The sequence below is a fragment of the Sinocyclocheilus rhinocerous genome, unplaced genomic scaffold (assembly GCF_001515625.1).
Source record: "Sinocyclocheilus rhinocerous isolate Xijiao unplaced genomic scaffold, SAMN03320098_v1.1 scaffold148, whole genome shotgun sequence".
Lineage (NCBI taxonomy): Eukaryota > Metazoa > Chordata > Actinopteri > Cypriniformes > Cyprinidae > Sinocyclocheilus > Sinocyclocheilus rhinocerous.
This window is the reverse complement of record NW_015653472.1, coordinates 1,921,147-1,942,774: the sequence shown is the minus strand read 5'-3', so window position 1 is coordinate 1,942,774 and position 21,628 is coordinate 1,921,147. Positions and strand designations below refer to the sequence as shown.

At 36.5% G+C, this 21,628-nt stretch overlaps 1 protein-coding gene across 3 annotated transcripts in view; it reads right to left on the bottom strand.

Moving 5' to 3' along the window:
- Window positions 1–21,628, bottom strand: part of LOC107716159 (formin-like protein 3) — a 47,113-nt gene that overhangs the window by 19,328 nt on the left and 6,157 nt on the right. For all 3 annotated transcript variants that reach the window (XM_016522518.1, XM_016522519.1, XM_016522517.1), the window contains exons 2-4: window positions 5,028–5,111; window positions 3,177–3,257; window positions 1,995–2,071 (exon numbers count right to left, since the gene is read on the bottom strand). In XM_016522518.1, the coding sequence (XP_016378004.1) occupies window positions 1,995–2,071; window positions 3,177–3,257; window positions 5,028–5,111 (242 nt within the window). The remainder of the gene's footprint in view (window positions 1–1,994; window positions 2,072–3,176; window positions 3,258–5,027; window positions 5,112–21,628) is intronic.

Here is a 21,628-nt window from a genome sequence, read left to right as displayed (position 1 = left end):
TACCAGACTCTCAAACGAGCACAAGAAAAACAAACAAAATGTGGAACTGAGCAAGAAACAGACTTTTCAGACTGAAAAGGTGGTGGGGGCTCACTCCATCATCAGCTTCCTGTCTACCACCTCCCCCTCCCTGCTCCCCTTTAGACTCTTTTCCTGTCCGGCCAGATGCTATTTCAGATTGTCTTGGCAAAGCAAGGAGTAGCACATCGGAAAGAGGCCAGGGATCGGACACATGCAATAAACAGTCCTCTGTTCCATTTCATCCAGCCCCTCCAAAAGAGTGAAAATAGCCTGCCTATTCTTTTTCTCTTTTTTTTCTGAATGAGAAACTGCTCTTAATGCAGGAGAGAGGAGTGTATTGGTTATTTATGGCTCACACAGAAGACAAAGGAAGTAATTAATAATCATATCTTTCCAACGTTTTCTGAGATTTTGCTCATGTGTGTGTATCAGTGTTCAGGAAGCTACTTTGAACCTGTAGTTTGCCAAGCTACTCATAATTTATAGTAATTTGAACTGAATATAGCTTTTTAATCTTTTAAAGTAGTAGTTAGCTAAACTACACAACTAACAAAAAAAAGTAACTAGCGACTTGAGAAAAAGCCACTCAAAGGAACAAAATCTTAAATATAAAGAAACTAAATCTTCTTAAATAGTAAAACATAAGACGATATACTTGTTATAAAATGTTTAATGTTAATAACAAAATGCTATTATTAAAATAAATTTACATATTATTATTAATTATAATATTATTTAATAAATGATAACAATTTACATGTTATTATTTTAATGTAAAGTCATATTTTTGGCACAAAACAATTAGCTCCAAACTTATAAACGTATCTTTAAACTAAACAGATTATCTCGCAAATAACAAAATACAATAAACAACTAACAAAAACTAGAATGCAACCTATTTTACACAACTGATTTAAAAACAACAAACAGCAGCATGCAACTGAGTATTTTGCCAAAAATACCTAAAATTAATTGCTTCTATGTGGAAACTCGAATCGTTGGAGCATTATTTTGAATCATTAATTTACATGGTCCAAACAAATAAATTCATTTTTCCAATGTTATTTGTATGAGTGTGTTTCATTCCTCATTTCTCTCAACTGTAAATTTGAATGCACAATGCAATGTGACAATAAATACAACACTGTAGCATTTTGTAATTTGCAAAACAGCTGACCTATTGAAAAATGTAGTAAAGTTACTAGTTATTCCCCATTGCTTCTGGGTGTGTTCATCCGATTGGTACGGATATACCATACAACGCATGCTTTTCTGTAATGTGTTTGTGTGTAAATGGTTTTACAGTTTCACAACACATAGTTTTTTTTAATTCAATAAGAAAACGGAATATAAACAGTGAAAACATGTTCCCAGTTGTCAGTGTTTCATTGTTACAGAAATGTGTGTCAATGTTTTGTCTGGGTTCATCAATGTGTCTTATAAACCTTTGTGTGTGTGTGTGTGTGTGTGTGTGTGTATACGTGTCCTTTCACACACTACATTGTTGGATGCTTCAAGCTTCCTGGCTCTCCAGCATACACAACTAAGCTTCCTGAGTTGCTTGAAGCTGCTAAGGGGGTGGTGTGTGAGGGACGAGATGAATAAAAACCATCTGGATACTGCAGAGGTCTAGAGACAGCATTGTAAGCACAGGGAAGCTGGCAGAACAGCCCAACAGCAGGGATTTGTGCACGAGCAAACACTACATCTAGCTTTCTACAACAGGAAGAACAAAGAAAGAGTGATTCTTTAGAGGGGAAAGCCAAACAATACCACAGCTTCCCGTCCATACCACTAGTAAGGCTATTGTTCCCTACACTGCATACAGGAGCCTCATAACCTCACTGCATTAGTTACTGGAGGATCATGGGATGTTACTCTGGGTGATTGTTGGGAGGGTTATTTGTAGAGATAAGCACAAGACAAAGAGATGTAAAAGAAGGATTAAATGAGCGAAGTCAGGAATTAGTCACCCTATGTGATTGGTTCTCAGCGATATCTCCAGCTCTCGCAGGACTTTGGTGGATTCCTGAACCCTTCTGCGGAATTTCTGCACACACAGACAAACTGATGATTATCGGCATGTTTGGAGAAAAACTATGCAACCTCACCAGAATAGTTTCAACTTTTCAATAAACACTAACTAGTGCTGGGTAAAACAACATTTCTGGTTAAACTTTTAGTGCACAAAAGAGGTCAACACTAATGACCTAAACAGGAAAACCAATTGAGCAGATTATAGGAAATTAACGGATCCTGAATATTTGTTTTTTTTTGCATATACACTGCCATTCAAAAGTTTGTGGCTGATTTTTAAAGATTTTTAAATGATGAAGTATGTTATTCTCACCCAGACCGCATGTATTTGATAAAAAAAATAAATAACTTTTAAAATGTAAAATAACTGATTTCCATTTTAATATATTTTAAAATGTCATTTATTCCTGTGACAGCAAAAGCTGAATTTTCAGCAGCCATTACTCCAGTCTTTCAGTGTCACATGATTCTTCAGAAATCATTTTAATATGCTGATATGGTGCTCCAGAAATATTTATTATTATTATTATTATTATTAATGTTGAACACAGCTGTGCTGTTTAATATTTTTGTGGAAAGCATGATTCTTTTTTTAGGATTCTTTGACAAATAGAAAGTTCAAAAGAACAGCATATATTTCCATTCATTTATTAAATGGAATCTTTTGTAACATTATAAATGTATTTATTTTCGCTTTTTTTTTTTGCTCCTCTTGCATTATCAGCACAAGTTTTTTGCTGCTTTGACACAATCTTTATTGTATAAAGCGCTATATAAATAAAGGTGATTTGACTTGACTTGGCTTTTGATCAATTTAATGCATACTTGCTCAATAAAAATATAATATTACTGACCGGAAATATTTTTTTATTTTTTATTTTTTACATTTTTTCTCAGGGGATGATTATAGTGCTACTCAGGCTTTTTGTGCAAAAGAATAAGGATTCATAAAGTAACATAATTTTGGAATTAAACAAGCAATTTTTTGGTGAAGTTGGTAAAAAAAATTTTTTTTTACATTTCTAATAATACAACCTCTTTAACTGCTGTAAGTCATGTTCACATGCAACCAGGTGAGAAACAGACATTAGTTACGCAATCTGGCGAATGATGCTGACCTTGCGTGTGACTCTTGGGTCTAAATATCCACGTAGTTTCTGGATGTATGTATGTGGAGGATTCTTCACTTGGAAACGCTCCTAACACAGAGAAGAGGGGGAGACAGTTATACACAGGCAAAAAACATCTCCAACAAAAGATGAATGTTCTGTTTTAACTAATCCATACACATATTCTTAAAGGGGTCATATGATGCTGCTAAAAAAGAACATAATTTTGTATATTTGGTGTAATGAAATGTTTATGCGGTTTAAGGTTCAAAAAACACATTATTTTCCACATACTGTACATTATTGTTTCTCCTCTATGCCCCGCCTTTCTGAAACTACCATCTAAACTTTTCTAAAGACAGTAAGTTGCCCTCAGACATACATTCATATAAACTCCTACCCATAAATGAATCGCGATTTGTTTAGCATCTCAACCGATTTGAATCGTCACATATTTGAATCGATTTTCAACCGGCTCGCAGTTAATCACAACTTAACCACTGATTTCTAGTCGTGTCCATTTTTGGAAGGCCAAACAAAGTAGTTTCACACGGCGGCCTAGAGTGAGCGGCGGCGGGCTTGAGAATGGAGCGGCCGGCGGTCTTGCGGCAACCACATGTGACGACCCCGGGCTGGACTCGGATCAGCTCTAGGCATGACGAAGCGGATATCATCCTCTTTTGGAAGGCCAAACAAAGTAGTTTCGCTTTCACAACGAAACACAGAACACAAACACACACGCGTCTTCACGACATGGCGGCAGCAACAATACTACAGCGAGAATAAAAGTTACGCCTTCTTTCTTTGCGTGAACATTTGGGCGGCGTTATGCAAATCTTCCCACATCGTGACGTAGACATGTGGGGGCGTGTTAGAATGAGCCGTTTTAGGTAGGCGTGGTTGACTCTTAACTTTTATAAAGAATATCTCTTTGGATTTGAGACTTTAGTCTTTGCAACTTTACAGATCTTCTTTATGCACCAAGAGCTTGTAACACTCCAAAGAGTGTTAAAAATTTTTTAAAAAGGAAAAATTTTAATCGCATCATATGACCCCTTTAATCATTTCACGTTGTTTTGATTAAAAAAAAACTTATTTTTTGTTGCAACTATGAACTCCCTTTTTCAGCAGCACAGATTTGTCAAGATGCATGACTACATTCATAAATAGTTTTAGAAAACGCACAAAATGTAGCACAAAGTCATCATTTAATGCACTGATGCATTTATTTCAGCAAGACCCTGCATTTAACAAGACATGTCAGTTTTTTTTAAAGGGACAGCTCCTCTTAAAATGAAATTCTGTCATAATTTACTCACCCTCATATTATTCTAAATCTGTATGAAAGTATGAACTCAGAAGGAGAAATTCTGAAGACTGGATAGGCCGCTATTTTCATTGCAATTAAAATGAATGGGGACTGAGGATAAAATAACTAAAATTATCATAAAAGTGGTCCAAACAACTACTGGAAAGCGTCACACCCAGTTCCTCGCAACTACATGGAAAAGAACGATGGGTACAATCCTCAATTTTGTGTTCCACAGAAGATAATGGGTTTAGAACAACATGAGGGTGAGTAAACGATGATAGAATTTTCATTTCTGGGTGAAATGAGATGAGTAGTTGGTATGATCCTGTGTCTGCCTTTTCTTCTGTGTGATAAATCATTAAAATCTGATAAAATTGTGGGTCAAAAAACTTCCTCTAAACAATTGTGGGTCAAAAAACTTCCTCTAAACTTGTTAATAATAACTGTAATAATATTTTTTTTTAAATGTCATGTCAATAACACCATTCTTGAAGGCTTGTTCTTCTGCAAGGGTGTGACTTAACAGTGGGTGATTGTGGAGGCTGTACCTGGTCACAGATGAGGTCCCACTTCTTCTCATTATCGTACTGCCGGAGGAGACGTGCTTTATCTGGGGGCAGGTTCATGGAGTTCTGAAAAACAAGAGAGCGCTTTCGCATCAGAACACACAGGATGTCATGTATTCCTCCATGTATCCATGGAGACGTCTTTGTGCTCATTTTCTTTGGGTCACAGCGGTTTCTTGTCTGACACGAGAAACCATGCAGTCTATGACCTCACGTCCTGTGTTAACTTCTTATATCCTGTTTGAAATCATATTTCTCTTCAGACATCAAAAAAATCTTTTTACTAAATTCTCCATTTCAAACGATATTTTTACATTTTCTGAAGGAAACTGCTTTTGCAAAACTCACTGCCACAATTGTGGGTGATTGCCAGTGTGTTGCTATGTGGTTGCTAAGGTATTCTGAGTGGTTTGCAGTGTGTATGTGTTTACTAGGGTGTTGCTAGAAAGCAAACTGCATTAGTTGAAGTATGACTTATGTGCCAAAGTTTACAGAAATACACAATTACGTAACTCGGACACTTCCACATAAGCCACATGAACATGAGCATAAACTTCTTTTACAGCGGAGCAACAGTTCAAAGTCAATTTTACTTGCAAGTTAGTTGCAAGTCAGCAAGTTCATAACAGCTTCCATAAATAATAATGCTCTTGATTAAATGGCACAGACACATCTAAATGTAACTGTCACCTCCTAGACACTCAAGTTTGTTAACTTGAGCTATCAAATATCCTGGGTAAGCACCACAAAAACAGACTTTTGTCCTCATCTATACTGCTGTTCAATAGTTTGTGGTCGGAAGATTTTTCAATATTTCTGAAAAAAGTCTCTTATGCTCACTGAGGCGGCATTTATTTGACCAAAAATTCACTAAATACAGTAAAATGTGAAATACAATTACAATTTAAAATAAATGTTTTATTTTAATATATATCTTAAAATGTATGATCAGCTGTACTGCTTAATATCTTTGTGTTCTTAAATGAATACAAAATTCAACAGAACAGCTTTTCATGGAAATTAATCTCTTTTGTAACATTATAAATGTCTTTATTGTCACCTTCAATTAATTGAATGAATAAAAAATATGAATCTTTAAATTAAAAAAATCTTACTGACTCCAAACTTTTAAACGGTAGTGTAAATGTGAGATATATATGCTCATGATTCCCATATCAACCGGTGTGATGATAAGAATAATGCTATTGTTCAAATGATAAATAAACCATTGTTCGTTCTGCCACTTCTTATAATAGACAGGGCACTGCACTGTAACAAGACTCTGATATCAGGTCACGTTTGCACTACAAACAGATCAGTGTGTGATTGTGAATGTCTTTAATAGTGGAACACACACTGAGCCAGGTGTGGGGTGTGAGCTGACAACTGTCTTCAACAAACACTGTATCTCTCTTTATTATCCTATGACTCTGTGCTATGATTTCAGATAGTGAGCAGCAGATCACCACAGCATGTTACAGACCTCTCGGTGAGCTTTCCTTTGAAGATGGAAGAGATGTTTGTTCTGAAGATACCATTCACACCCATATCAACACCCTCCCGAGCATCTGTTTATTACCTATGTCATTGCACTCCATGTTAGAGTGATTCATCCACCCCAAAAGCCAACAGCTTCACAGTCTACTGCCAAGGCAACATATCATCTCAGTGAAATTTCATGACCATGACATTATAAATAAAACTTTTTTCCAGTGGTATTAACATATTCAGTGAGACGTCTGGGAAAGGCTGGTGAATGCAGTATGTATCATAGCAGTTTTTCATTCAGTGAAAGATCTATCAGACCAATTAAAACTGATAACCTGTGTGCTTCATAAAAATAATCAGGTCATAAGTGAATTCTGTTTTCTAAACTTTGAATCAACTGAACCAATTCCTTTGAAAAACGATTCTGCTTCAAAACACTCAAAAGTCCAGACAGCAAGGACACCTGCTGGCTAAAGCTGTGTATAAGCAACGAGAACACTGAAAATGTGTAAAATTGCACGTTCTACAAAACAATTTGATACGTTTTCATTCAATCGTAATTTAAGCATTATTTTTTTTAATAATATCATGAAAATAACACAGCAAAACATACTTTGCTTAAATCACGTGACTTGCTCAAACATACTCCAAATCATAGATCTGACAAGATTTTGAAGCTTCAGGAAGCATTGTTTTGAAAGTACACGTCATTAGTAAAAGTCTTTTTTTATCTCGTCATAGACAAAAGTCTAAACTGAATTAAAGTTTAGAAAAGTTAATTCAGAATAAAAGTACACAGCTGTTCGTTTGCGATGGAGCTTTAGATTTACCTGTAGCAAATAGCGGTGCAGGAAATACAGAGGTATAGCAAAGTTTGGAGTTCATAAATCCGGTGTGTGTTTCTCAGACAGTTCGTCTTTCAGCATTTAATACAACAGCAGACAGACTGACCATGTAGTAAATTTGTTTTGTTTGAAACCACATTCGGCTGGAAGACATCCCAATTATGATGACTAGGGTTTGTAATGTCTGAAAAGTAAAAAACTTTTAAGCAGAAATGACAAAGCCACTGGAGAATGTTATTTGGCTCTGCCTGTGAAGATCTCAAGCATTACCATTCCCTCCCATAATTCCCCTTCCAATGTCCACAGTTTCAGAAGGAATGTGTCCTGTTTATAACAGTAATGAATTTGGCTATAAATTATCCTACTTCATCTTTTCTATCACCCTATTTTCCCTCCTTCCCTTCTCTTCAACTGAGCATATATATAGGTTTTGGGTTGGTCAACAGTTGAAGTTCTCTCTCTTTCTCTCTCTATAGTCTCTACAACTCAAATGTCAAGGATGGAGTGGGTGCCTCCTACACTTGTTAGCATGCAGGATTTAAGAAATGACGTAAACGGCAGCTCTTTGTGATGAGCTCACTGCTTCCGAGACAGCAGTGAGATTCTCAGATTTTCTTCTGAGAAACATGTATATATAGGTTTTGGGTTGGTCAACAGTTGAAGTTCTCTCTCTTTCTCTCTCTATAGTCTCTACAACTCAAATGTCAAGGATGGAGTGGGTGCCTCCTACACTTGTTAGCATGCAGGATTTAAGAAATGACGTAAACGGCAGCTCTTTGTGATGAGCTCACTGCTTCCGAACATTTCACACAACAAACCTCATCCATTGTTTTTGAGGAAGAAATGAATGTAAAGTCTACAAAAATAGCATCATCCATGCTGAGTCAATATGAAACCATCCAACCTCTGAGGAAATATCAGCTATACTGCATTTTTATGTCAACAGCAAAAGAGCATGTAGATCAAATCTGAAAGAAATATAATCTGACTATTCATTTTTTTTCTCCTAGACAGCAGTGAGATTCTCAGATTTTCTTCTGAGAAACATGTAAATTAAAGAAGACATGTCAACAAAGTCTTATATTTGCCAATACACCAAAGTCTGGAATTAAAAGTCAGATTTCAATATGAATCCAAACATTTCTTATCCATTTTCAAATATGCACTTTGCTATCCACATTCATTTCAGAACTCTATTTTACTATCTGTCAACTATTAACCTAATTTGTTTATTTTTATTTCTCATGACGAGCAATTTTAGGAGAAACATCTGACACAAAGTTGATATTTAAAGAGCTCTGGTCTCCTAATCTATGAAAGAGCAACCTGTGAGCAATACAACTGTCTTCTGGGAAGCTTCAAATTAGAAATCAGAGGTTAGATCTGGCCATATGTCTGCTGCCAGGACTGCCTAGTGACCATTTGTTGGTCTGATATGTAATTAGGGCACTTAGAGCACAGTGAGGTTCCAGTCCTCCATTCACATGATGATCCAGGATTTGGTGCCACATCACTGATAACAGCGGCTGCAAAGAGCTCAGATGATTCTTTATCTGATCTACAGTAGCTCTCTGAGATTTAGGCTTCTTTGTTTTCTGTTTCAGAAATGAGCGTCCAAGCAAATAAGTTTAAGATTCACTTTTCTGTTTCAACTGTGCAGTATTTACCTTAGGGGTTTTTCTTAGGGCCCAAGAGCTTCCTGCACAGATATTATTAGCTAAACTTTTGGAGTAACACCACCACTATCAAATGAAACTTGAGTACACAAAGTACAAAAACATCTTTGAATCAAAGGGGGAACGGTCCATGCTAAAACTCACTGAAGTAAGATCAAAGACACTATGAAGATTTTGATATTTATGGAGAAAAACTTGACTGTCCACTCCAGGCCACACTAAAAACAGCAGTCTGAAATAACAAAAAACTGAATGCACTCCTAACCGCTGAGATGGCACACTGTCCAATGGGATCAAAGCACTTTGTCTATTCCTGGAAAGGTAGAACATCTCATTTTGGCATAAAAAGTCCCACACATTCAGTATGAAACGTCTGCAAACATCATACAATATAAAAAGCTGGTCATGTCCAAAAATATGAATGCAAAACAACAAAAACAAAACAAAATAAAGCAGATGTTCTACTTTCCCCAAAGACCTTGCTGGCTACTCTGCTATAGCAAAAGGTTTAGCTAACTGGTGATTCCTAATTTAATTTAGCAAATCTCATTAGACCTTTTCAGTCTTGTTTTAGTGGCATGATTACTTTAAAAAGAGGCCCACATCTTATACATCTGAGATGAAAATACCTTTATTTTTCAGTGTCTGAAAATAAAACATAAAATCAACACCCTAAAGCTCTTTACTTCCAAAATAAGAGTGACGCTACCCACCACTGGGACAAAAAGAGCTTCTGTTAGATCCCAGTATAGTTTGTGAAAGGGTGACTGTGCAGACACAACAAAGAACCATTCCCTTTTTCTGGCATGTTGAGCTGTTTGGCAAATGATTATGTTGAACAATTGACTGTGGCTATCAGTGACTACAACTACCCAAAAATTGAGTAACTGAGGAACACTTACAATTTAATTCTAGAGTAAAAAATGGCAGTTTATTTTATTTTTACATGAATGACAAGTCTGGAAAAACTCTTTTCTAATAAGATAAAATGAATTAATAAAAAGAGGAAGAGAAGCATGGGAAAGGAAAGGCACATGACAAGATGGACCATGTGAATTACTGACAATGAAAGTGAGCAAAGACTGTGCTACAAATTACAGAGGGAGTTGGGAAAATTACCTATAGAAATTGGGACGTTTTGCTGAAAAGGGAGTGGGGCAGGCAAAAGAGGAGAGAAAGATGTGCCTTCAGAAAACAGTAGTTTGATCTGTTGTCGGGTATCAGACTGCAGACAATGAAGAGACGTGAAGAGCTCAAGAGACAGAGAAGAGAAGGGGAGAACAAACCCCAGCCACACACAGCCCTCCTCACGAAACATCACACATGATGGAGTGCACAGGTCAGACAGGAGACAACATACAGTCAAAGAAAACGAACCCAACCTGTGCTTTCTCATGCAGAGGAGTGGTCTCCTGTTTATGACTTGTAACACAGCCAGAAATACCAATGTAAACTTTATAAAGTCAACATGAAACATCATTTGCACCATTTTTTTCCTTCTGTAATATGATGGAAATCTGTACTTTTTCTGAGTGAAACAAGATTGATTGATTGAATGATTATTTATTTATTAATAATCATAATGTATTATTATTATTAAATATAATTTACAATATTTAAATGAAATAAAGAAATCTAAAATTATAACTATTGCATTAATTATAATTATTTTGAATAACGTGTATATATATTTATTTTTATTTAAATGCTTAATTGTATTATTTCATTGAACATAAACAATTATTATTATTATTATAAATTATACTATTATATAATCAATTATACTATTATATAATCAATTATAATACAATAAATTATATTATATATTATATTTACAATATCCAAGCAAAATATTTTCATAAATGTTTATGAAGACATATTTTTTCTTTATAATAGCATGCACTTATAAATCATTAACAATAAGACCAGGAACATGTATTAATAAAGTAAATGGGGTTAATTTCGATTTCATGTCGAAAGCAGCACAAAAAGGCTCTTCTTCCCTATACTGATGTGGTCAAATATTAGTCTTCACCAGGGGGACAGCTATGGCATGTTTGAAAGAGGGCCACACACTTTTACAGCCTTATTTGGCTGGTTCTCCGTCTGCTCTGAGAGGGCAGTGGGAGTTCATGTGAGCAAAAATTCTTAGTTGCATTTATAAACACAAACAATGCAAATATGTTTTTCGCCCATGTACAGCTCCAAGCGTCTGCTCCCATGCCTGAGACTATAGACTCTGGGAGACATCCAACATAAACTCCTCCAAATCCCACTTATATCGTCAAGCTTAATATAATTTAAAACCTAAATATAAACCCATCATAAAAGTGGTTTACAAACTGATCTAACCGGCTCTTTGACTGTTAAGTCAACAGGTAGAGTCTGCTCCCTGACTCCATTTTATGAGTTTCAATGGCAGCCTACTGTAGTACGGGAAGAATGAAAGGGAAGTCTGGGATCTCGTATCCTTTCTATGGATCTAGCATATGTCAGCATAGTCAACTAGACGGGAGCAGAGCGCCAGACACACACCGTCTCCCCATCTGACCGTCTCCCCCTTTCAGCTACTGAGCTCTACCTAATAGGTCCCCAGGCGCCGAGCGTCAACGTAACACCTGAGGAATGCACATGAACCCTGCCAGATATAGTGGACTGTAAGTTTGAATGGGAAACAATAGCTCTTACTGTACGTCACACTGGCCTGCTAAAGCTTTTTTCCTCTCATTCTTCCAAATCTGTTGGCACTTTTGGGGAAAAGTGTGCTGAACCCTGTACAGTCAATATTAAAACACTAAAATATTAAAACTTTCCAATCATTTTTTTCCTTACTAAAAAAAGCCCAGCTTCATTGCATTAAACACAAGGAATTTGAATATTACATGAAGCCTGGTCAAGACAATAAAATACTTGTTTTCTCCCTTCTTCTCACAAAAAGAGTTTTACCCCCATTAGTGCTGGGCGGTATACCGGTTCATACCGAATACCGGTGTTTATTTTTGTTATGATATTAATTTTTAAAATACCGCAATAAAATTTTTGGTCATACAGCCCAGCACTAACCCCCATCTATATTTTGCACTTTTTCTCAACAATATCTTCTGTACAACCAATCTGAAAACCAATCCCTGCTGAGTGAGACCTGTTTCTATTTGCCAAAGTCATCTGGATAGGGCTCAAAATAAACCTCTGAAGAACTAATTCAATAAGTCATGACACTTTCCACCCCCAAGGATGTGGCCAAAACCTATACACTTCCCTCACCTATATTAATGTGCAGCTTTAATTGACGCACACACACAAACACACAGACAGAGAGACAGATCTGTAAAGTTGTAAAGAAGAAAGTGCACGATAAATCAATTATTGTCTCCCAAAAGAAAGAATCGACTCTGAACAGCCGAAACGAGTCGTCAGTAATTTGAATCCTACTTCCATGACGGCTACACGGGTAATGCCTGCCTATGTTCTACATTGGCCGGCCGCAAACAACTTGACCCACCCTCAAACACTGTAGTTTGTTCGTGTGGTTAAACTCATGTCGAGAAGACTGTGTCCTACGCTGTGAGAGTAAATTCATCTTATTTTCACTTCTAAAAGATGAGGCTGTAAAGAATCAGTGGTTAAAATTCACAGCAGTACAACCTTAATCATTTTACTGACGACTGCTTCTCTAATCTTGGGGGAGTTCAGCGCGGGATTCACAAAACGCTTGCTCATGAAAGATGGCTCAGTACCCAGTTTATTTGGACCAGCTGGCTCCACTGAATCACAACCTGTAAGTATGATTAATAATTGATGTTTATATTTTCCATCAAGCATTAAAAATACAGAACTATGGCAATGTGCGTATTGTTTCCAACACACACTGTACATGGTAGACCAATCACAACAGACTGGGCCATCTGACCAATCAGAGCAGAGTACGCTAATAGGAAGGAGGGGTTTAGAGAGACTGAATCTTAGAACTGCTTTGAACGAATCATTGGAAAATTAGGTGATATTAAATGCATATTTTGAGAAAACGAAAGTGTTTTTTGACCTTGCAAGCATGTAAACCTATTGTAGGAGACTCCCAAAACAATATTAGAAACCTTAAAAATGACATAATAGGGGCACTTTAACATTAACAAATAATCCTTTTATAATATAATATCCTTCTCTAATATTGAACAGGTCATTACTGAACCACATTTAGTTAATTTTAAAATATAATATAATAATATATGTTTATTACACTGAACAAAATTATAAACGCAACACTTTTGTTTTTGCCCCCATTTGTCATGAGCTGAACTCAAAGATCTAAGACTTTTTCTATGTACACAAAAGGCCTATTTCTCTCAAATATTGTTCACAAATCTGTCTAAATCTGTGTTAGTGAGCACTTCTCCTTTGCCGAGATAATCCATCCACCTCACAGGTGTGGCATATCAAGATGCTGATTAGACAGCATGATTATTGCGTACCAGGTACTGTACCCAGTGGAAAACCCCCCAAAAGTGAACCGTACCGAGCCGAACCATGCCGTACCATGCAGTGGAAAAGCGCCATATGCGAAGGAGATGTGTTGGGTTCAGTGTATAATAATACATGGATTATTTTTTTTTTTATAAAATCCACATCAACCCAAACTCTTGAAGCTACTGTTCCTCTTATTCCTCGAAACAGTGTACAATACAAGAAAGAAGGGTTTCACAAAGCCAGGGGGATTTCCAACTTGAAATTTTGTTTAAAAGTAATAGTTTACTCTAACCAAAAGATTGCTGGGAACGAAAGTTGAGATCTACAGGAGGTCAGGGCTGTTCTAAGGCAATGAGCAAGAAAAAATGGAGTGTGAGAAAATGCTGTCCTCCATTCATCGCGCTGACACCTAATCTCCCAAACCTAACCAGTAACCTGAACCAGGCAATCACAACAAAGCAAATCCACAAAACACAAATGTCCCATCCACCACAACACAGAAAGAGACTAAGGTGGATGTACTCGTGAACTGCCCCCCATCCCCCACCAGATGTTTACATAAGAAACACAAACAATCCCCATTCCAAACAATTCAGGATTTAGGATAAATATAATATATAAAACATTTTTTTTTTTAAATAATAAAAATATAAACTGAAATAAATAAATACATTTTAAATAAATGAAATATATAATAAAATTAAAAATAAAAGAATAAGCTAATAATAATAATAATTTTAAAAATGTTTATACAAACACACACATTAAAATAACAATAAATATTTATCATTATCATCATTTAAAATAAATAAAAAATAAAATAAAAATAATAAATAAATAAAATGGGTAATAATAACAATTTGAAATAAAAATAATAATAATAACTATTAATTATAATTGTGTACACGAAAATGATGATATCTAATAACCACATCACCAAGTTTCACTGCAGATTCTGTTTAAATGCCCAAGGACATACCACTGTAATCAGAAGTGAAAAGAGAATGAACTCGCTCACTGAAAGTAAAACTAGTAATCAGTGTTCGAACTATACCGTGGACTTTGGGGGAGCCCACTTGTTTTTTGTTTTTTACACATGCCTTACTTTAACACAGAATCGACCACAGAGTCCAGCGTTTATATTTTTTCTACGAATCTTTGGGTTAACATGTACTAAACATGAGTGGAATTTGCACCGCAGTGCCCCCACACCTTGATGCTCATGACAGGAATAGCATGTATAGTTATCTTTATTGAAGTGAATTAGGTTTAAATCGCCGTCATGCATGAATGAATGATATTTTTGCAATTTTACACATAATAATCCACAATGATCACATTACACAAAACTGAAATTGCACGTCAAAATAACACATTGTCAATATTTTTTGAGACCCCCCAAAATTTCACAAATCACGTTTTCAGGGGAGCCCATGTCTTATTAATGGGAGCCAAGCTCCCCCTAGCTCCCCCGTAGTTCGCACCCTGCTAGTAATGCAACTAGAACTGAGAACATTGAAAATGCTCTGCATATGAAACTTCCCACTCAAATTCCTTCCCACTCAAATTAACACAGAGGGTTAACTGGTAAACACGGACACTTTAAAGTCCCATAACATCATGCTGACGGGGCCATTAACACCTCGATGATCTACAGCTGTGGTGTGCCATATGTGCCTATGTGTATGTGCCATACTAGTGCACTATGCTCTTCTCCACCAAGAGAATCCCTGGGGCTCTGAGCAACTCAACATGATGTCCGCCACAAATCATTAGTCAGGTCAAAGACACAAACACATTCCCTTTTAGAAAAGTTCAGAAGCTCACAAAAATGGTTTTGGTTTAAGCATTCTGTGTGAAAGTGAGTTCTTGAACCTTATTTTAAGAAATATTGTATTCAATTATGTGGTTACTTAGAAGTGTTTCCTGTCACAAGGCGTGATTTTAGGAACTACTGAAGATCATGATGAGGCTTCCAGATGTGTTAGGGTTAGGGTCGCAGATTTCCTTTCTACTTTCTGTGACAGGATCTGTGGCACATTAAGTATTTAAAGGGATAGTTCACCCAAAAATTAAAACTACCCCATGTTTTACTCACCCTCAAGGCATCTTAGGTGTATATGACTTTCTTCTTTCAGACAAATCCAATTGGAGTTATATTTAAAAAAATGTCCTGGCTCTTCCAAGCTTTATAATGGCAGTGAATGTGTGTTATTTTTCAATAGTCCAAAAGAAGTCCAATAAAGTGCATCTATCCATCATAAAAAGTGTCCCACATGGCTCTGGGCGGTGAATAAAGGCCTCCTGAGGCGAATTGATGCGTTTGTGTAAGAAAAATATCCATATTTAAAACTTTAGAAACTAGTTTCCGCTAACTGTCGTACACACGTTCACAACAGAACGCCACTCAGGCGGATGATTAGTGGAAGCTAGAGATTACAGTTTTTAAGTAAAATTGATATTTTTCTTACAAAAATGCATCGATTCACTTCAGGAGGTCCTTATTAACCCCCCGGAGCCGTGTGGGACATTTTTTATAATGGATGGATGCGCTTCATTGGACTTCTTTTGTACTATTGAAAAATAACACCCATTGACTGCCATTATAAAGCTCGGAAGGGCCAGGACATTTTTTAATATAACTCTGATTGTATTTGTCTGAAAGAAGAAAGTGATATACACCTAGGATGCCTTGAGGGTGAGTAAATCATGGGGTAGTTTTCATTTTTGGGTGAACTATCCCAAAATGCTCTCAAATGGTGTCATGATCAAACACATCTCAGTTATTAAATATGAGCAGGATTAATTCTAACCACGTGAATCAGATCCAGAGTCAGAACTGAAGTCAGAACTGAGCTTGTATGGTGCTATAAATATAAACATTCTGCAAATATAATTTATAGTGAATCAGAGGTTCTGGCTGACACTTAAAAAGAGGATGTCCTGTTTGTGCCTTCAGTCGACCACACAGGAGATGGAAAGGAACAGGGTCATAACGGATATACAGAGTACAACAGGAATGAGAGCACAGGAGACAGCTTAATTTTGACATCCAAACATTTACAACTGCACACACTCTTGAACACATTTTAGGGCTGCAAGATTATTACAAAAATCATAATTCTCGATTATTCCCTTGAAATTGTAACTGCAATTATTAATTACGATTATCACAATTTACACTGAATGATGTTTATACCATTGTTTGAAGCAACTGCATGCCATATTTTTATATGAAAATAAACAAGCTGAAAACACCAAAAAATTCAAATTGCAAAATAGTTTTTAACATTGATAATAAGACCCATTATAATTGAGCACCAATAATAAATTATTATTTAATAAATTAGCTTAAGTTTATGCTTTAAAAAAGTGGTATACGAAAAATACAATCAAATCAATGTATATTGTCTTAATACCTTATGCAATTTTTGCTTCACAAGTAAATTGATCTTCTTTTAAGTTTTAATATTTTTACAAAATACTGATTTTTTTTGCAGTGCATTATTAATCTCAAAGAAAGAAGCACCTATATGTGTCACATTATTTAACATGCAGCAGTAGGGGGTCTATCCATGAAAATGCTATAGAGCTCCAAATGTTGCCAGCATGGAATAGTGGAACTTGCTTTGCAGAATCCTGAAGAAAATTAAAGGGGTCCTATTATGCTCTTTTACAAAGTCTTGATCTTGTTTTGGGGGTGTACTAGAACAGGCTCTCATACTAGGTTAGAAAAACACATTATTTTCCACATATATTGTATTTTTTGAAAAGTGATTTCTGTTCAATAAAATATCTCCTTTTGACTTTTATCTGACTGAGCTTTGTGACTTTGCAGATCTTTTTTATGCTCAAACAGCAACATTACAGACTAACTAAAGTTGAAAAAATGAAAAAACATAATAGGACCCCTTTAAACACAACGTCTAGTTAAGGAGGCTTGCAGGGCCACCGCCTGTGTCATGATGTGGTGAGTAAATCCACCCTGAGATAATAATAATGGTGAATTCTAGCACCACCCACTCAGTCCTGCCAACCTTAAAATACATGGAACACCAGGAGTACACTTTTTCTGAACGTGAGCCTGAGAAAAGGAGCCAAAACAGAGGATATTCTGGTTAACATACGTTTCTTTATCATGAGTGGTGTGATACTGACAAAAATGAAACAACATTTATTTTCAGATGTGTGCAGAAGTGGCATTTATCTGCAAGCAAGAACTCTTGCAGCAGTTCCTGCAAGCTCTATAGTAAAAGAAACGAGCACAAAGGGCTCAGGGGGAGAGGCCCTCGCTCTAAAACAACACACACTCACAGAGCCTCCATTGTGCTGGAGAGGAAACCACTGCTCAGAGTGGAACCTCAACACAGCTGCAAGAGAGCAGCCTGAAACACCCACCACCATGCACACACACACACACACCTAAGGCCAAATATAAGCCATGCAAATGTAAATTGCATATATTGTTCAACATATTGCAAATAACATTGCATGGCAGCTACAAACAAAAATTACATATTTAAATTGATGCTTTTGACATGTTTTCAAGTAAAAATCCTAAAAATCCTTGAAACAAAATAACTTTACTTGAGAAGCAACATTGCATGAGAAATTAAAACTTGTTTTTAGAGAATATATATATTGATTTAACCACATTTTTCTTACCCCACTGATAAATCTTTTTTTTTAATTGTAAGTGTAAACCTCAAGAAATTTTGTTAGATTTATGCTTAAAACAAGAAAGAAAATAAGCTATATATGCAAAAAAAAATTCACTATATACTATATACACTATATACCCCCCCCCCCCTTACTTATATATTCAATCCCGGAAAATATGCATTGTAGTCCAAACGAGTCGTTCATTGTATTTTTTGAAAAGTGATTTCTGTTCAATAAAATATCTCCTTTTGACTTTTATCTGACTGAGCTTTGTGACTTTGCAGATCTTTTTTATGCTCAAACAGCAACATTACAGACTAACTAAAGTTGAAAAAATGAAAAAACATAATAGGACCCCTTTAAACACAACGTCTAGTTAAGGAGGCTTGCAGGGCCACCGCCTGTGTCATGATGTGGTGAGTAAATCCACCCTGAGATAATAATAATGGTGAATTCTAGCACCACCCACTCAGTCCTGCCAACCTTAAAATACATGGAACACCAGGAGTACACTTTTTCTGAACGTGAGCCTGAGAAAAGGAGCCAAAACAGAGGATATTCTGGTTAACATACGTTTCTTTATCATGAGTGGTGTGATACTGACAAAAATGAAACAACATTTATTTTCAGATGTGTGCAGAAGTGGCATTTATCTGCAAGCAAGAACTCTTGCAGCAGTTCCTGCAAGCTCTATAGTAAAAGAAACGAGCACAAAGGGCTCAGGGGGAGAGGCCCTCGCTCTAAAACAACACACACTCACAGAGCCTCCATTGTGCTGGAGAGGAAACCACTGCTCAGAGTGGAACCTCAACACAGCTGCAAGAGAGCAGCCTGAAACACCCACCACCATGCACACACACACACACACACCTAAGGCCAAATATAAGCCATGCAAATGTAAATTGCATATATTGTTCAACATATTGCAAATAACATTGCATGGCAGCTACAAACAAAAATTACATATTTAAATTGATGCTTTTGACATGTTTTCAAGTAAAAATCCTAAAAATCCTTGAAACAAAATAACTTTACTTGAGAAGCAACATTGCATGAGAAATTAAAACTTGTTTTTAGAGAATATATATATTGATTTAACCACATTTTTCTTACCCCACTGATAAATCTTTTTTTTTAATTGTAAGTGTAAACCTCAAGAAATTTTGTTAGATTTATGCTTAAAACAAGAAAGAAAATAAGCTATATATGCAAAAAAAAATTCACTATATACTATATACACATATACCCCCCCCCCCCCTTACTTATATATTCAAAATAAGTGTATTTTTGTCTTACTGCACTGGCAGACTGTTTTTTTACTTGTTAACACTGAAAATGTTTTCTGCACTGATATTTCCCTGTTTGTGATATTTAACCTCTGCAATTCTGTGTAATGAATTTAAATATCAACAAATACCCAATGAACAACTAAAAAGAATGAGTTACACCTGATAAATTCACAACACAAAAACCTGTCAGACCTGAATGCATGTGAGTCTGTGTTTTTGTGTAGGACAAGGATGCCTACAGAGAGGAGCCTCAGACATCCCATTTCAAACACTGCAATGGGGCCATTGGAAAGACAGATGTACACTCCCACAGCATCAATCTGAGGCTCAACAAACAAACAATGGCCGATTCCTGCCCACCTGCAGGCTTTTTAGAAGCGCTTGGGCCTGAAAGCAGCCTGACCAAACACACAGAGCAGATAAACGAAGCATGGGACAAACTAATGAAAATTATTTAGGTTTAATGTCCCATAAACAGGGGCCACAGCTTGACTCCATTAGTTCCACCTGAGTGACATCTATCAAATACTGCGACATGACGGACAGCACAGTGTCAGGGGTCACACTGACAAGAAATGGGGCTGGAAGGGTCACAGTGTTGTCTCTTCCTGTGTGGCAAAGCTTGCACTTAAACACTCACAAACACCATAAAGCTCTTTGAATCACAAAAAGTAGATTACTATGATAACCAAGACCAAAATCTCTTTTAGTGTCTACTTCAAAGTTCGATAAACAAGAAAATAAGCCCAGCGGCTTTTGAAACAGACCTACAGTACGACATTCTGCTAAAAGTGTTGGTAAAGTCATCACAATGGAGCATAGTGGCAGACAGCCAGTTCAAAGGGAATTTTCCCTCTCTAAAGTTCTCCCGTGGCTTTAACCAAGAGCAGACCGCAGGAATCCGCGGAGCACTTTGAAAGAGGATATCACACACACATCTACTCCCGCTCCATCACTGCACCTCTGGAAGAAAAAAAAACTACACCTCCTGTCTCTTTAACAAAACAGAGGCCCATATGGAGAAGTTTAGCTAGGAAGCCAGACCCCAACTTCAGTTTCAGACACAGAGTGAGGCGTAAGACTGTTCCATTACCATAGAATATTCCATATGGATGTAGGGTTCCACCTATATTGTTTAAAGCTGCACAACAGAGGATAAAATGGACAAAATCCCATTATAGAGGACTATGCCTACAATAATAATTAATATTTTTGAGCTGTCAGGTCAGATTTGTTGGGAAATTTCAGGTTTACGCTGTTCCCCTTGCACATTTTTTTTTCTTTTACTGACATACGTGATGTAAAAGAAAAAAAAACTTCACAAGTAACTTGTGAAATAAGTAAATTTTACATTTACAGTTCCAAAGTTCCACAGTGCACATTCCACATGAAACACAAGCAGTGCTGTCATTGTTAACTAAAACTAAAACTATTAAAAATAATTTTCGGAATTTGAAATAAAGCTGAAATAAAATAAAATATAAATATTAGACAAAAAAACTTAAACCTAGAAAGCTTAAAACGAAAACTAGAAACGTTGCCTTCGCAATAGGGATGCACCGAATGTTCGGCAACTGAAATTATTTGGCCGAAAATAGCAAAAAAAGCTCTTTCGGTGTTTGGCCGAATAAGCGAAAAGACCGAATAAATTGTACCACACAATGACGTGACGCGATCAAATAGCAACCAGCGTAGAGTGAGAGGCGTGCACTTTTTATAATGCAACAAACATGTCAGCAGTGTGGAAGCATTTAAACTGTCCGAGAAAGATGCAAAATCATCACAAGCACCGACAGCGAGAGACTTTAGGACTGCATCGGGTGATTGTTGCTGGTTACTGTATGATGATTGAAATCGCGAAATGGCCTTAAACAATTAGTAAATAAACTGCAGAACATCATGTTTTCTAATACACGCATGAATTGCATGTAGCCTATTCTGACAGCGCGGCATAAACTTGCGGCAGATCTGCTTGATAACCAGGGTTCAAAGTCCAAAGCGCAAGGAAAATCTGCGCTGAAACAGTGTTACTCGTCAGTTGCTCAGTCACATTATTATGAAATTTTACAAGGCACGTGACAATGCGATACGTGCGACATATTCGTAATGAGACTCATTTATAAATCTGTTGTCAACAAAAATAAGCATTGAGGTCTTCC